Raw genomic sequence first — 16,547 nt, 5'->3', positions numbered from 1 at the left:
CAATTGCTCTGGGTTTCAGTGTCTTCCCTGTAACTTGAAGAAATGATAGGATGTGAACACAGCTGCTATGAGAAGCTTAGAGATAGTATTATGTTGTCTACATGTTACCTGGGTAACATTTATTAGATTCTAAGCGTGCAAAGCTCTTGACTCTTGTGGATTGGAAACTCATGTTGATCATTAGTTTACTAGTGTATTTAACATTGTCTCTCTAGATGTTGACTTACTTTGCTGCATTTGAGGTATTCTTTGAAGAAAACTTGCCGAAATTGTTCGCGCATTTCAAGAAAAACAACTTAACTGCAGACATCTACCTGATCGATTGGTAAGACTCGGCTTTCCTGCTTTCCAGAGCACTTCTCATCCCTGGCCCATTTTCCTGTTGTCACTGCCAGTTTCTTGGAGGGCTCAGCTGAGTTTCCTTGTCCTGCTTCCCAGCTCCCCTCTGCCTTGAGTGCCTATTGTTTATTCTCTAGGCTCTTTGTCACAGTCTGTGACTTGACTGACCTTCTAGACTCCCTCAATAGACAGTGTCTTGAACCCCTCTGTTTTTAAAACGCTATTGCCAATCCATTAAATGAGATGTTTCTGGGCAGCAAGTCTGTGACAGACCTTTTACTAGAAGACCACTGATGTAATGTGGGAGCTTGAGTTAGTGTGGAAGGGAGAAGCAGCATGTGGGTTCAGAGCTTTGGTCATTGCACTGCCCTGTAGGAGAGACTGAGATAGAAGGGGAGAGAGGAGGTGATGGACCCTAACCTAGGGTGTTGGGGTGTGGGAAACAGCATGTAGGGGCCTCAGAGTAAGCCAAGGGACATCATAAAAGATTGAGAATAAGGGTGGGGATTTTGGGAAACCAGAACATCTGGGTCTCCGAGGCCAAGCTGAGGGCCATAGGAGATGGCTGACAACCTGTGCTTGTTGTATAAGTTATCTCTAAGCAGCGTGGGAGGCAGGAGCTCTCGGGTGAGATCTCAATGAAGAAGAGCGGGGATTGATAGAGATTAAAGAGAGGAGTCACCTGCAGGTCCTAGGAATGTGTTGTGAACTTGCCAGGGGATCAGGAGTGCTGATAAGGGATCTCTGGTGTCAGCAGTTGATATCTAAAACACAGAGGGCCATATTTGACTTTGAGCATGAAAATTTTATGGGAAATCTGAATAGAAGTTTCCTGAGACCTGTAAGTAGGAGGCTCCAGAACTGTAAGCTGGAGCAGTAGATCAGTTACATCTCTGTACAGAAGTAGCTGTGGTCATGAGGAGAGGGTGGCTCTCACCGTCACATGTACCAGGTTGATGGCCAGGTAAGGGACCCGGAGACCTGAGTGCCGCAGGAACAATTGTCATGTGGTGGCAGAGAGTGCCTCAGAACCGCTGTGACCCAACCAGGCATGGCGTACTGTGTTATGATCTACAAGGGCCAGGAAAGCTCTCTAATTGTGTTCCTGCAGAGTCCATGATAATTGGCTGTTTAGGCATTTCAAATGACTACTCTGTCTTGGAGCAGGGGCTTTTGAGGGGAGAGATGTCATTTTGCCAAAGGCCCAACTGTACTGCACCACTAACTCAGAGAGGTAGAATGAACTACTCAGCCACTCTGAACTGGTGAGTTTCCCCTCACTTTCTTTGGGAAGCAAGAGGACTTGTAGATGATGAATAAGTACTGCCTACCCTAGACCAAATCACTCAGTAGAGCAGACCTGTCTTGTATCCTTGGGAATGAATGTCATATATCCACTGTGTTGTTTCTGTCTTAACCTGGTGACCATCTGGTCCAGCTGACTACATGTATGAGGGTTTGGTGGTTGGACTTGTAGCTGAAGTCACTGGAGCTGTTATAGAATGTAAGCCCCAGGCTTGGATGGGCCACCATTGGGGATACTCAGCTGTCCTGTCTGTTTGTGCTACATATAAATGTTTGGGATATTCTTTAAAAAGGGTACCTTTGTTTAACATATGATTTTTGTTCTCCTCATGAACATTTGAGTACACAGATAGCTCCTTGCTATCCTAAGTTTTGTATCTATATTGGACTGTCAACCCTGAACCCTTAGGTTTCTCTTACTTAGAGCCCAGAACAAAAGGTCATTGGGAGGCAGACCCTCCCCACAGCCAGAAGCCTAAACATCTGTCTGGTCTTGTTGATTGCTTCCACAGGAACTTTAGATTCTAGGCTGGATTCTATTCAAAAAAAAATTTTTTACCTTGGGTTAAAAAATGCAGCATGTTGTGTCGTAACCCAGTAGAACATTAACTTGTGTATACTGGGACAGAGGCTCCATGAAGCAGAACCACCATGACAATATGGAGAGTGTTCTAAAATGTTCTGTTCTGTCCATGATGGTCTACTCTCACTGACTTGGAGTCTGATGATGGTTGTTTCCTGAAAGTCATGGTCTGAAGGGCAGCTTTGTGTGTTCCTTTCCAAGCCTGCAGGTCTGTGAGTCCAGGGTGTCCACAAGGAAAGAAGGCTCTACCGGGTTTTGCTTCTGAGTCCTTTATACCATGATGTGGTTGATGACCGAGACCTTCTGAGTACTGTGCTTCCCTGAGGGCCTGACGGGTGGCTTGTTCCTGATATAATGCTGTTGCTTTCTGAAGTAAGGGCCAAGTAGGATACCTGCATGTGTGTGGTCACATTACAGGGCTAGGCTCACAGGCCGGCTCTAGAAGTGCTGCGCTGAAGTTGAACTGCATTCAGGGAGTGCCTTCTCTGATTATCCTTACTCGGTTATTAATGGTCTGCATGAGCCTGGCTCCCAAGAGTGCTAGGTGCTGATGGTCAGGGGAAGTCCTGGTCACTAGAGGCTGCATGCGAAAATACTCATTGCTTTGTCCTTGGAGTTTTCTCGTCCAGTGCCACCTTCCAGTGTGCGTACTATTTAGTGTGACTCCAGAGCCTGCTCCATTTGTGTCCTGCCACCTCCTCAAGTTACATTTATGCTCAAAATTACTGGGTCTGACCTGAATCATGTTTATGTGCCCTGCACAGTGCACAGAGTGTGTGAGAAGCGTCCAGCCCTAGGGATCAAGTGTGGCTCCATGGGTGCTCAGAGATGGCTGCGTAGGGTGAGCAGACACCTAGCCGCTCTGCTTGCTCTCTACCCTCCTCCAGCACCACCCATGCTCTCAAGGTATCTATTTCTCTAGTTCCTCTCAGAGCCTCGTGGTTCACTTCTATATCCTCAAGGCCTGGCCCCATCCTTGGCTCAAGTCCTGGGCAGGACATGGACATTTCTGTTTCCAAGTCCCTTTAGGCGCCAGTGACCTAAAGCCACTTGTCCACTTGTTCTTCTGAACAGCCTCCTCCCCTTCTAGCCCTGCAGGACAGAGCGTAATGAAGGTAGCTGGCCAGGACCCTTCTTTAACTGTCTCTGCTATGGACTTGAAGATCAGAGAAATGGCCTGTCAGCTGTCTTCATTTCCTATGGAATTTTGAATGTTCTAACTATCAAGGGTCTAAATACTATGGGAGAGCTGACGAGAGGTACCTTAACGTCCCAGGAGATTTTTCCCTTGTTTCCAATGGCAGAGTTGTTTGGAGATGTGAGTTTTGTAACAATAATCTTGAGCTAGTCCAGAGACCTAGCAGATGCTCCATATATGCCTTGAGATGAAGAGCTATCACTCTGTGGGGTAGGTTTAAGGAAGTGACTGCCAGTGATTAGGTTTCCATTGCATTCTGTACTAAGTTCATTCATAGGTCTCACCTTCTGGGCTCTGGATCTGCCCAGGATACCTTGAGGGTGGGTACCACATTGTAGTCGGGGGGTGGGGGGTGGGGGAGAGAACCCTCCAGCACCCTTGGAAGTGCTGGCTAACTGGGGCTTTGAGTATGGTGGAAGGAAACTGCAGCAGCACTGGCTTGTTTCCGTCTACCATACCACGAGACTCTGCGAGGAACTAGAAAAATAGATACCTTGTTTGAGTACAGGGCTTACCGTTACCTTCCAGGTGCTGGACCAGAGAGGATGCTGCTGACTCAGGGTAGGGCTGCAGGCAGCAGAAAGTGCTTTACTGAGTACTCTTGGGACCAGGAGTGTTTCTGTACTCAGTGTCTGAATTTGAACTGAATCTGGGTGGTCACCTTGGCTTTGCCTGCATGCAAGTCTACAAAGGAAGTTGGCTGCCACAGGCCCATGGGTTCTTAACTCACATCCCTGTTCTATGTGTTCCTGACTTTCTTAGAAACATGGGGAACGTGGGTAGGATAGCAAGCAGCTGAGGGTGCGCCTGAACCAGTGTTGGATGAAAGACTCATTTCTAGGAACCAGTCCGGTTGAGCAAGTTGAACACAGCCAGAAGTTTGTTTTGTGGCCTGTAGGTCCAAGTCTTTAGCCATAGGTTCTCTGTGGGCAAGACTGTTAGGTGACATTTCCTCCTCCCTAAGCTGCAATAAGGTTTCTACCATGCGCTTTGTTTTTAGTATCTTCATCTGCAAAGTGGAGGTAAGAATGCCTCCTCTTGGGTTGTAGTAAGGAGGTATGCTCCACGGAAGAGCAAGAGTGCCTCTGGGTTGTGGTTTGCAGCCTGGGGCTGCTCACATGTAGCCCAGGGTCTCTCTGTAAAGAGGACTGGCTCCTTGGGGGTGTGTCCTGCAGCTTCAGTTCTTTTCATATCTGATCCAGTGCAAACTCAGAAAAGTGATTGGATTGGGCATGCCTAGATTAAAAATATTTATGGGAATACTGAAGGCTCAGCCGGAAAGATTATCCCTTCTGCCCACATGTGTTATAGAATAATGGATGCTCCCAGCTCTGGTCTTACTCTTGAAAGCCCATGGCATTGGTACAGCAGCACAGAAATGCATTCCTTTATAATAGTTGGACTCAGCCCTGAAAGTGCCTTGCTTAATATTTTGTTCAGTATTTGTAAGGGCCTGAGCAAAGAAATATCTCTTCTCAAATTCTGTCTTTCCACTGTGGTAGGAATACTAGAAGGGCCTGGGAAGGCAAGGGACTTCACTGCATACCCCACTCCTGTACGTAGTCACTGGCTGGGAGCCTTAAGTCATAGAGAAGATATGAAATTGGGCTTTAAGATAAGGGGAGGGCTACGTGCGTACATCAACTCTCCTATTCTGTCCAGTTTCTCAGAGCCAGAGCCAACCTGGCATCAACTGCTGCCCAGTGGCTGAGCGAAGTGGCTCACCAGCCCATGGAGGTGCTTCCCAGCTCTTTTTCTATGACTTTTGAGCCTAAATGTGGTTTGAAGTCTAGTTAAGCATTTGCAGTCTCCTGGTAACAAAGGGGAAAGAAGGGAATATGAAGGGACTGCTGAGAACTGAGGGAAGACCTGAGTCCTAGAGGCACTTATAGCCAAGAGCAGAGGATAGGAGGAGTTTAGTCACAGCCACATATTCTTTGAGAGAACTCATGCTTTGATGGCTATAGGTGGCCCCTGACCTGAGCAGAGAGGGACTTTTGGAAGCATGTTACTAAGATGCCTGCTGGAGTCTGCAGGGCCCTAAAGATGCAAAGGTATGAAAGGCACAGAGAAATAATTTAGTATTAATAACAACAGAGCCCCTCTTTACCAGCACTGTACTGTCTCCGAGAGAACTGTGGCTGCTCTGTGAACTGTGACGGATAGGAAGGGGATGCAGAAAGTATAATGTGAACATTGACAGGAAACACTTGGTTATGGCCATGTGAAGACACAGGGAAGAGTGGGCCTTCTACATGCCAGGGGAAAGGCCTCAGAAAAAGCTGGGCATCCTACTTATACCTTGATCTCATGAAGACACTGAATTGTGAGGAAATAGATGTCCATATTTAAGACTAAACAGAATTCCCCCATACAAAACAACAAATCAGCAGGAAGACTCATCTATCCTGAGGGTCAGAAACAGGCTCCCAAGGAGGTCACCAGGGCTGAGACTTGAATGAGGAGGTATCTGCTATGAAACAAAGATTTTCTTTAGAAGGCACATAAATTTAAAGGTAATATACTATTCTAAGCCGTAACCATTTGTACTCCGTTGTAGAACAAAGAATAGTTGTTAACAGTGAGGTCAGGTAGACTCTTCTATGTGCAATGCAGGCTGGGGAGCAATTTGATAGCCTTCACGTTCTGATCCTGGTTGTCGTTTCTTGACTTGGTCCTTTCTACACAGACTATTTGCACAGCTCTATTGCTGGCACAGAGTTTCCCTTTGAACCGACAGTCAAATGCGTACGTATATCACCTGCATGGCTGACTTTCAGCACAAATCATGCCTCAGAATATAAAATGGCGGTTTTATCCTTTGGGTGGCTCAGCCGGTGACCTGATGTCTTGGGATTTTTCTTTGCTTCCCCACAACTGTCCAGGCCATACCTGATTTGGGCCAGCTTCCCTGCTCCCTCGGACTCTTACAGTCCACTGAGGATAAAGTCCAGAGCCTATAGAACTGTCTAGCAGGCCTTGCTCATTCTGTGCCCTTGTTCTTCCCGGACCGCTTTTTCTCCAGTACCTGATTTGCTTCATCATCTGCCATGATTCATCATCATGCTGCCCTCAGACATGTATTGGTCATGAACTCTGCCACAGGTGTGGTGAGCATCCTAGAGCTCCTCTCTTGGCCGCCTGCTTGCTCTTTAGGATGAATGGAACTGCCCCTCCTCAGCAGTGTGTTCTTCCCCGAACACGCGACGTAGAAGACAGTTCGCATGTATTCAGCCCTCTGTGCACGCTTAGTGCACACCTTCCTGACAGTTCCTTTCTATCCTTAAATCCCATCTGTGTTTGTCTGTCCCTTCTGCTCCTGGGTTGTCTGTTCAGCACTTTGTATTGTCATCACCAATGAGTAGCAAGTAGCAATACAGCAGGCTTCAAAAAAGTATTTGTGACCTAGGACTCTGAGACTTGACACAAGGAGGATGGCAAGTTTGAGACTATCCTGGTCTTCTGTTTTCTTTTGGCCAGTGGGCTGGAGATATTGCTCGGTGGTTAACAGCACACACTGCAAGTCTTTCAGAGGACCCAGGTTTGGTTCCCAGCACCCACATCAGGTAGTTCACAACCACTTGTAACTCCAGCTCCAAGGAGACCTTTGATGCCTTTGGCTTCTATAGGTACCTATATTCATGTGCACGTACTCACACATATATACATAATTTAAAATATTAAAAATAAATCTTGGGAGGACAAAAGGAGCTATTTAGAATCAGAAAGGTTTGGTACATAGTCATCCTCAGGGAGACCTGGCCTTGCTGTTCCAGTGCTGTCTCATACCTGCCTAAAGGAGTTGATGGAGTTCCACATGCAAATCTCAATTCAGTGTTTTATGCCACCTGAGAGAAAGAAAAGAATAAAGTTTAGTTCGTGGATTTGGGATCGAAAAAAAAAATATGTGGAGGAATCTTTTTTGTTGTCCTTGTTGGCCTTATCAGTCTTTAAGGAGATGGGAGACATGGTTCCCATGTGTGGACTGGTGTTTGCATGTGGGAAGGTGTGGGTTAGGTTTCTACATTCCTCAGCCTCCCAAGGGCTAGAGTTACACATGTGTACCACCATACCCAGACTTCTCACTTTATAATACTAAACAGACACATGCTCAGGATACACCTGATGACATATACTCAATCCAGGTTAGAAGTGCTTGACCCTAGAGCAGAGGTGTTAAATAGTTTGGATTGTTACTATCATTTGTGTATGAGTGTATATGCATGTGTGGGCAGAGGTCAGCTCCAGGGATCATACCTCAGAAGCCATTCAACTTGTTTTTAAGGGCAGGGTTTCTCATTGTTTAGAGTTATCAAGTAGGCTGGGCAGGCTGCCCAGTGTGCCCCAAGGATCTGCCTCTCTCTGACTCAAGCCCTGACATTACAAGTGCATGTCGTTGCACCTGGGTGCTGTGTGTCAAACTCAGGTCCTCACTTTACCACTGAGTTATCTCCTCAGCTCTCAATTATATCGACATCTCAATATCTATCTATCTATCTATCTCTCTCTCTCTCTCTCTCTCTCTCTCTCTCTATCTATCTCTATCTATCTATCTATCTATCTATCTATCTATCTATCTATCTATCTATCTATCTATATGGGGGGGCAGGGTTTCTCTGTGTATCTTTTTTTTTTTTTTTTTTTTTTGGTTTTTCAAGACAGGGTTTCTCTGTGGTTTTGGAGCCTGTCCTGGAACTAGCTCTGTAGACCAGGCTGGTCTCGAACTCACAGAGATCCGCCTGCCTCTGCCTCCCAAGTGCTGGGATTAAAGGCGTGTGCCACCATCGCCTTGCTCTCTGTGTATTTTTGGAGCCTGTCCTGGAACTAGCTCTGTAGACCCGACTGACCTCAAATTCACAGAGATCTGCTTGCCTCTGCCTCCTAAGTGCTGGGATTAAAGGCATGCGCCGCCACCACCTGTCTTCTCAATTATTTTTTTAAGAGAATGCCTTTCATCTGATGGTTTGCATTATTAAAGTATAAGGTCAGTTTTTAGTAATCTACGGTCAGATTTTTTGAGAAAACCAGGCATATGCACCTATATTCCATCACTCAGAGGTTGTAACAAGAGAATCATGAATTCCAAGCCAGCATTAGTCTGCTTCTAACTAGATTCTGTCTCAAAAATCAAATAGTGACTTCAGAAAAATTCACACCTTGCTGCCTTGCTGACCCCCTACAAGGAGAATGACGAATAGTACTCTCTCCTCTTTGTTCTTATTCCTTACCTGACTCCAAGCTCTATTGAGATATATAGCCTGTCTTACTAGACAGGCATCTGTCTCAGGAAGCACATAGTGGTGATTGATAGACATCTGCTCCAAGTAGGAGTTTTCCATTATCTGTGATTCAGAAGTTTTGTGGTGTTTGATAACACATTGATGCTAACAGTGCTGTTTTGTGAAATGTACTTTGGCCTTCAGAGTGAATGCACAGTGTATAAAAGGCAGGGACTCGAGGTGTTGTGCATGCCTAAGCCATCCCAAACCTCTCCCCAGGATCTTCACCTTGTACAGTAAGTCCCTGCCCTTGGACCTGGCCTGCCGCATCTGGGACGTGTTCTGTCGAGACGGGGAGGAATTTCTCTTCCGCACCGCTCTGGGCATCCTGAAGCTATTCGAGGATATCCTGACGAGGATGGACTTCATCCACAGTGCCCAGTTTCTGACCAGGCTGCCTGAGGACCTGCCAGCAGATGAGGTATTCGCATCCATCGCCACAGTCCAGATGCAGAGCCGGAATAAGAAATGGGCACAGGTAAGTGGGTGTGCGACACAGCTGTGAGGCTGAAGCAGCGTGCTGCTGAGTGAGCCTGCTCATGGCCTGGCTCATGTCTGGGTTTCTGGCAGCTCGAGAAATGTGTGATGGAGGAAGGTCATTGGTTAAATAATAAAGAAACTGCTTGGCCCTCATAGGTTAGAACATAGGTAGGTGGAGTAAACAGAACAGAATGTGGGGAGGAAGAGGAAGTGAGCTCAGATGCCACTTCCTCTCCTCTCTGGGGCAGACGCGATGCCGCTCCTCTCCAGAGCAGACGCAATGAAGCAAGCTGCCAGGTCAGACATGCTGAATCTTTCCCGGTAAGACTGATGGTACACAGATTATTAGAGATGGGTTGATCGGGATATGAGAATTAGCCAGTAAGGGCTAGAGCTAATGGGCCAAGCAGTGTTTAAAAGAATACAGTTTGTGTGTTGTTATTTCGGGGCATAAGCTAGCCAGGCTATCAGGAGCTGGGGCGGCAGGAACACAGCCCGCAGCTCCCACTACAAATGTGTGTAGGAAGACTGCCCCTATTCTGTAGTGTCAGTACTTCTATGCCATCTCAGTAGGACTGTGCCAGAAAGCTCCCCTCCTCCCTAACCTTCTTTTTTAAAAAAAACATTTATTGTTTTCTGTGTGTATGACTACATGAGAGAGGGGCAGTGCATGTACCACAACAAGTGTGTAGGTCAGCAGACAACTCTCCTTCCGCTGTGGGAATCCAAGCATTGAATGCAGTCTTCAGGCTTGGTGACAAGTACTTCTACCCAATGAGCTGTTTCAGCAGCCCAAGACATTGCTTGATGTTTGAAAATGCTTTAAAGTTGACTTTTGGTGAGGCTTGCAGATACCTTTGAAGATCTGGAAAGCCATTGACTTGCATGCTTTATGGGGGTGAAATGCCTATGAATTATAGTTCAGCAAAGCAATTAAGAAGGTGTACTCAGTTCATACAGGAGCGGAACTGACGTTGCTATTATCGTCAGGAATCCAGGGGCAGAGGAGAGCCTTTCTTTGATTAATAAAGAACAGTGTGAATAGAAGCATGGGATCTTGGCTCTAACGTTCCTGAGACGTTCAAGATGGTGGCAACAGAGCCTGAAACCAAGGAGAGTCAGGGGAGTCCCTCTGAAAGGTGGGGCCTGTGTGAAGGTTTTTGGGATCTTCCATCCTATTGCTTATAGTGGCTTTTGAATCCAGATGGAAAGGTAGGTTGACAGTGATGGCAGTCTGGCCTCAAAGAGTGCTCTCCTTGGCATGCAGTGGGCTCAGGAATGTAGCCTTTGGTTGTCACTGCTGTTAGGCAGCAGTGCAGTGGGGTGCTCCTTGTAGGTGTCAGCCAAAAGCTGGGAGAGCAGAGGAGGGAGCAGTCACTTCAAGACTGTGTCACGCCTCTGTCTGGCCATCTCGCTGGTGAGAGGGACCAACTACGTGAGCATCATGGGGGAGGAGGACTTGTTAGTGCCTTGGGGGAAACCTGGGCCTCATTGCTTTGTTCAGGGGCTAGCCAGCAGCCCAGAGAACAGGCTTGTAGGGGGTGGGATGGGAGTGTTAGATGGCTGCTGTTTTTCTACTGTTCCTATGAGATTCTCGGGTCAGTTGGCCTGTGGGTCTAACCATAGCTGTCTTCTCTGTGATTCTAGGTGCTGTCTGCGCTGCAGAAAGACAGCCGGGAAATGGAAAAGGGAAGCCCATCCCTCAGACACTGAGGCTCAGGGGTTCCTCGCACTTGGCACTGAAGCAGAGCTCCACATGGCACCTGTGTGCTTTCAGACTGAAGCCTGTGAAGAACAGGAGCTCTTTCCATGTTGGATTTCTCATGCTGGAGTTGGCCTTAAAACAAAGCAGCTCTTAAAGAATTACATCCAGGCTTAGCCTTAAGCGGCTCAGTGGACCTCTGCACTGGAATTGGTCATGGCTAGCCACTGCATTTTCCACATGGGTTCAAGAAAGGGCAGGCTGTCTCCTTGCTCCTTTATTCCAGCGCAGTTAATTAAATTGTGATGCTATTATGCCAACTACTGGAAGGTATATTACAATCTTTCTTAGCCAAGAGGCATGAGAAATATTATTAGGAGACCTCAGAGATGTTATTGGCTTGTATGTTGGTTAAGAAAAGAATTATTTATTTAGTTACTGAGATAATCTTTCCAGAGATGGTGATTTTGTTTTGTTTTTTGTTTTGTTTTGTTTTTAACTTCATTTTTATCTTACGAGCATTGGTATTTTATCATGGTTTTCCGGTCCCCTGGAACTGGAGTTACTTACAGACAGTTGTGAGCTGCCATGTGGGTGCTGGAAATTGAACCTGGGTCCTCTGGAAGATCGGTCAGTGCTCTTAAACCGCTGAGCCACGTCTCTAGCCCAAAGGGTGTGTTTTAAATCTCCCTGCCAAGGACAGCATATGGAAGATTGACCTTGTAGGGTAGTTGCTGGCGAATGTTCATAGACTCCTGAAAATTCACCTGACCTTTGTGCTGTCATTTGACCCTGTTGCCTTGACACATGACAGCAGAAAGACTGAAGTTCACAATAGGATCCCGCTCTGCAAAGTAACATTCATTGCGTCTTGGGAGCCATAGTGGTTGGAGCAGGGGAGCCACATGCTGAGAAGTGATAGAGATGGGCCCTGTAAAGAAAGGGGTAGGAAGAGACTGCAAAATTTGCTTCTCTTAACCTGCGTGTTTCTGGGAGGCTGGTCATGGCAGCCTCTGAAAACATCGCTGTGTGGGAGACAGTTTCCTTGCTTTAGCTGAATGTCCCTTTTTGTTTTTGTCACCTGAGTAGCTGGACTCCTCCTAAGTGCCAGTGATTCTCTCCTGTACCCATCTGGCTTTAGAAGATAAGCTTCACACACTGCTGTGGGGACTGAAGAGAAGGGCAGTCTTCTGGATTCTCGGCGTCATCAGCCCTTCCCTTTCCAGCTGATTTCTCTCAGCTCATTGGTGAGGGTGTTGGTGGTGTAGCTTTTCCTTGACTTGAGAACTTTGTATAAGTAATTTGATTATCCAAATTCACAGAATAGTTTTTGCATAGAATAATACAAAAGACATCCAGTATCTGTGGAAACTGATTACCTCCTGATAATCCACTGGCATCCTTGTCCCTGAGGGTACAGGTAGGCCTGGATTGAGAACCTATTTTCCAGCAAATGCCTATGTGGTCTATAGTCCATAGCCCTCTGAAACCATAACTGCTACCCCCAGAAATCATCCTCTCCATCATTCTAGTGTCTGACAACCGTTGGGGAGCCCTTGACTGACTACAGCATGTGGCAGGGAGACTTGGGTCGGCCTTATGACAGTGTATTTGCATGGGTTCCCTTCATGTGCTGTGCTTGTTGGTGATAGCCCAGTGCATCAGCAGGTTGTCATATTCACACCATTCACCCATGCCACCACTCTTCTTTTCCTGGAGTCTCATCTGTAGTCTCTTGGCTTCTCCAGGGAGGCTACCGAACACCCTCCATATAGCTCTCTGCCTTAGTGTGAAAGGCTGATGTCTGACCTCTTGGAGGAGGATGTCTTCATCAGCCATCCAGTGTCCTCCAGATCCAGCCATTCTTGACATCAGATACTGAATGTAGCCCAGGCCCAGCTGGCCTATGAGGAGCGGAGTACCCAGACCTGTCTGCTATCGTTCCTTTCAGATGTACTTAGTTTTATTCCATGATATGGGCATCTGTTCTCTCAAGATGTATATATTTTCTTACTGTACATAAAGACATTCCTAAGTCATACAGAAAGTGTTGTGACAAGGGGACTTGGGCACCTTGTTGTGAATGCCAATGTGGAATTCTCTGTGTGTTCACAACCCAGCTCTTAACTTTTCTTGTTTGACATAAATCTGTGGACATGGATGAAGTTCTCAAACAGGACTCCATGCCAGCCAAGCACTGACTGCATCTCTAGTCCAAACAGGGTTTTCATAGCCTGTTTGTATGAGCCTGATGTGCCCTCCTTAGAGGCTATACCGTTCCAAAGTTCCTCTTCTCTGAGGGCATCTCTCCTGCTCCTGTTTTGGCAAACTGGAAACAGGTCCTACAGAAGTCTGCACCTCCCACCTCACTTGCAGTTGACTTTCAGTCCTAAACTTGAGGGTGCTGGGCAGCTCTCACTCTAGAGGGAGCTTGCAAGGGAGGCTTCCTGTCACCTTGGGAGCAATGCTCACTTCAAAGGTACTTCTAACTATTCAGTTTGTGTCTATATTTTCCATGTTTGCCAATAGGAAACTCCTGATAACACTTGCTACATATCATGTTTTAATTGCTTGTACAGTTAACCTTTAATTTTATTTAGTAAAATGTATCAAACTAGGACTTTTTGAATTGTAAATACGTGGTTTTATTAAATAAAGTCATGTAAAATTGTTACTTATGTTCACTGTGTACTTTGGTTTAAAGCTGGCATTCTTGCTTTAAAGTGTAGCAGGAAGTATTTTAACTGTAGGCTTGTGAGACACAAAGCAGGGCAGTTACTCTCCTCCTCAGGGGATTCCAGAGTTCAGCATGTCCGCTCCAAGTCGCTGGGGATCTCAGCTGTGCTGTACTGTCTGAAGCCTGCTTCCTTGACCTCCCTACCCTAAGTCTGCATTCCCATGAGAGCAGACAACCACATTTATATACGCTGTGCTAGCTGCTGAGCCAAGGCTCTTCACACTCTGGAGCTTTCTCAGAACCTGTAAACCTGAGGGCGCAGGGGGTGAGCTCCTTCCTGTGAGCCTCTTAGGAAAGTGGCTGTGTAATGCAGTAGGGTCCCCAAGCTACTTGGAACCAGGCAGGACAAATGCTTGTATATGTCACTCTCCTTTCAGTCCCCCAGTGCTATCACCTCCAAACCTCCCAAGACCACTGTAAGATTGCCCATTGTGTTACAGCCTCCAGCAGGGACAGACATAGGTTCCACCTTTCCATCTAAATCAATGGCTTTATTCTCTGAGCCACTGTTCTTTGCATGCCATGAGGTGAGGTGCTAAGACTCTGGTCTGGGGTTGCTCAGTGCTAGCTGACTGTTCCAGCCACACCAGGCTCTGGACCAAGTGTTCTTTCTACATGGATTATTAATACTAATCTTCACAGCAGCCCCACATAAGAGACATGTTGTTCCCATTCCAAGAATATGATACAAAATGCTTGCTCAGGCGCCTACAGCAGATTGGTAGAGCTGGTCTCCATACCACCTGAGAGATTGCATGCTTTCTGGAGAGATTACACTTGCTTTGGACCTTTTGGAGCCCAAACACAGGGCTGGTTGTGGCCTACATTTCTCATTCCTTCCAATACTTCCAGTATGCATTGCTGAATGCCGTCAATGTGGGGCCAGCAATTCAGAAACCCTGCCCATCATGAGCCTGCCTGAAGAAAGAGTGGAGGAACTGCTACAATAGTGTCCAGCAGCAGGAGGAAAGCGCTATTACTGAACCTTGAGCAGAGCTTTCAGGCGAACAAGGGCAAGGGCCTGCCCAGCAGAGGGCAGCCTTGGAACCTAAAACCAGTTCTTAAATAGGACCTCATCAAGATCTAGAAGTGCTTGAACTTGAATGGAAATGAGTAGATATGCTTTGTGTGGGGCTAAATATGCTATTAAATATTTGATGTTATTCAAGCCTGCTGAATAACATGGCCATGGCCATGACATAGTGTCTATATCTCTTCTGTCAGGACTGCCAGCAGCCCCCCACTGCTGGCTCATTCTGGAATGATATGCTGCTCTCTGGTCTTAAGTCAGCCAACAAAGTCCCTGTTTACCCCTTCCTCCAGGATCTCTATACCTTGCAGGGAGTTTTGTGTGGAGTGAGAGAACCACCTTTTCTCCAAGTAGCTTCTCGTGCCTGTTTTAGAGTTCCTGGAGATACTCCTAGCCAGAAATAAACCCAGACTATACATAGTTTGGCTGGAGGACAAGAGCAGAACCCTGGAGTTGAATCTCACAGTCAGTGGTCAGCCATTACCATTTAACTCTGATCTTGGAGAATTCACTGAAATTCTCTAAACCCAACCCTTTTTCTCCCTTTGCAACTAAGGCTGAGTGACCTAGCTTCTTTCCATGGGCCTATGAAATATTAATAAAAATTGAACTGCCCCTTAACCCACGAACATTCTCTAGGAAACTAGATTTGTGCTTTTAGCCTATAAACTTTTAGTATCTTGTGCAAGAGAGAGAGGATGGGGAGGGAGAAGAGTGTGGTCTCACTTTGTAGCTGTGATAAGCATGCACCAAGCCCTGCTTAAACTGGTATGTGCTATCCATTTTCCAGTTCAGTACTGGGGAACCAACTCAAGGCCTTGCTCGTGCTAGATTAACACTCTATCCCTGAACTACATCTTTGGGACTTTTACTATCTTCTGCTTGTGAAGTTAGGAATGTAAAAGTGTTCCCTTGAATATTTGCATGTTATTTATATATTATAAATATTAACATATGTAAGATGAGGCTATGGAAAAGCAAAAAGGGAAAATTCATCCTAATGTTACCATCCAACAGAAAGCACTCTTTTTTCCGAATGCTTCTTCTCCATTTCATGAATCAATATGAGGAGGCTTAGACAGGTATCTATTTGGGTCAGCAGGATCACAGTTTGGGCATTCCCCATCTTTTAGGTATACTTGTATTTCTCCTTGACAGTTTTTGGATGAAATGTTAGAGTTGAAGCTGGCTGTGGCAGCATACACCTTTAATACTAGCATTTGGGAGGGTCACAAATTTGAGGCCAGTTGGCCTTTAATGTGATACTGTCTATTTTTTTTAAAATTAGGGAGTACAATTTTTTTTTTAATTAAAACACTGCTTGGCCCATTACCTCTAGCTTCTTATTGGCTAACTCTTCTTTCTATTAATCTGTGTATCGCCACATGACTGTGACTTACTGGGTAAAGTTTTGACATCTGTCTCTGGTGGGGCTACATGGCTTCTCTCTGACCCCGGGAGTACAATTTTATTAAGCTGGGGCAGTGGTGGTGCATGCCTTTAATACCGGCACATGGAAGGCAGAGGCAGGCACAGATCTCTGAGTCTGAGGTCAGCCTTCTATAGGGATAGTTCTAAAACAGCCAGTGCTACTCAGGGAAACCCTGTCTTGAAAACAAGACAAAAGCAAAACTAAATAGTGCAATTTTATTAAAATATGCACATATTTTGCCATTAGTTATTAAAGTAAAACTAAGGATAATTTGAAAGGTAGCTGGACCAGTCACTACACAGCTCATGTGCTCCAAGATGCTTTCCTTTTATGGCATGTATCACTTGCACCCTGGAACCTTCTGAGGTTAAATACATGGATTTAATACATACTTTATGGACAGGTAACTCATACCAGTGCTAAACCCCTAAATTATTATCTGTGGATGAACTTACACAAACC

The 16,547-nt window shown here is 46.1% G+C and overlaps 1 protein-coding gene across 2 annotated transcripts in view; it reads left to right on the top strand.

Moving 5' to 3' along the window:
• Positions 1 to 11,032, top strand: part of Tbc1d14 (TBC1 domain family member 14) — a 111,515-nt gene extending 100,483 nt beyond the window's left edge. For both annotated transcript variants that reach the window (XM_057771808.1, XM_057771809.1), the window contains 3 exons: positions 216 to 325; positions 8,924 to 9,182; positions 10,832 to 11,032. In XM_057771808.1, the coding sequence (XP_057627791.1) occupies positions 216 to 325; positions 8,924 to 9,182; positions 10,832 to 10,897 (435 nt within the window). In that variant the 3' untranslated portion in view covers positions 10,898 to 11,032. The remainder of the gene's footprint in view (positions 1 to 215; positions 326 to 8,923; positions 9,183 to 10,831) is intronic.
• The last annotated feature ends 5,515 nt before the right edge of the window (positions 11,033 to 16,547 follow it).

Source organism: Chionomys nivalis, chromosome 6, assembly GCF_950005125.1.
Source record: "Chionomys nivalis chromosome 6, mChiNiv1.1, whole genome shotgun sequence".
Classification (NCBI taxonomy): Eukaryota; Metazoa; Chordata; class Mammalia; order Rodentia; family Cricetidae; genus Chionomys; species Chionomys nivalis.
Note: the sequence above shows the minus strand (reverse complement) of the source record. Positions and strands in the feature narration are given on the sequence as shown.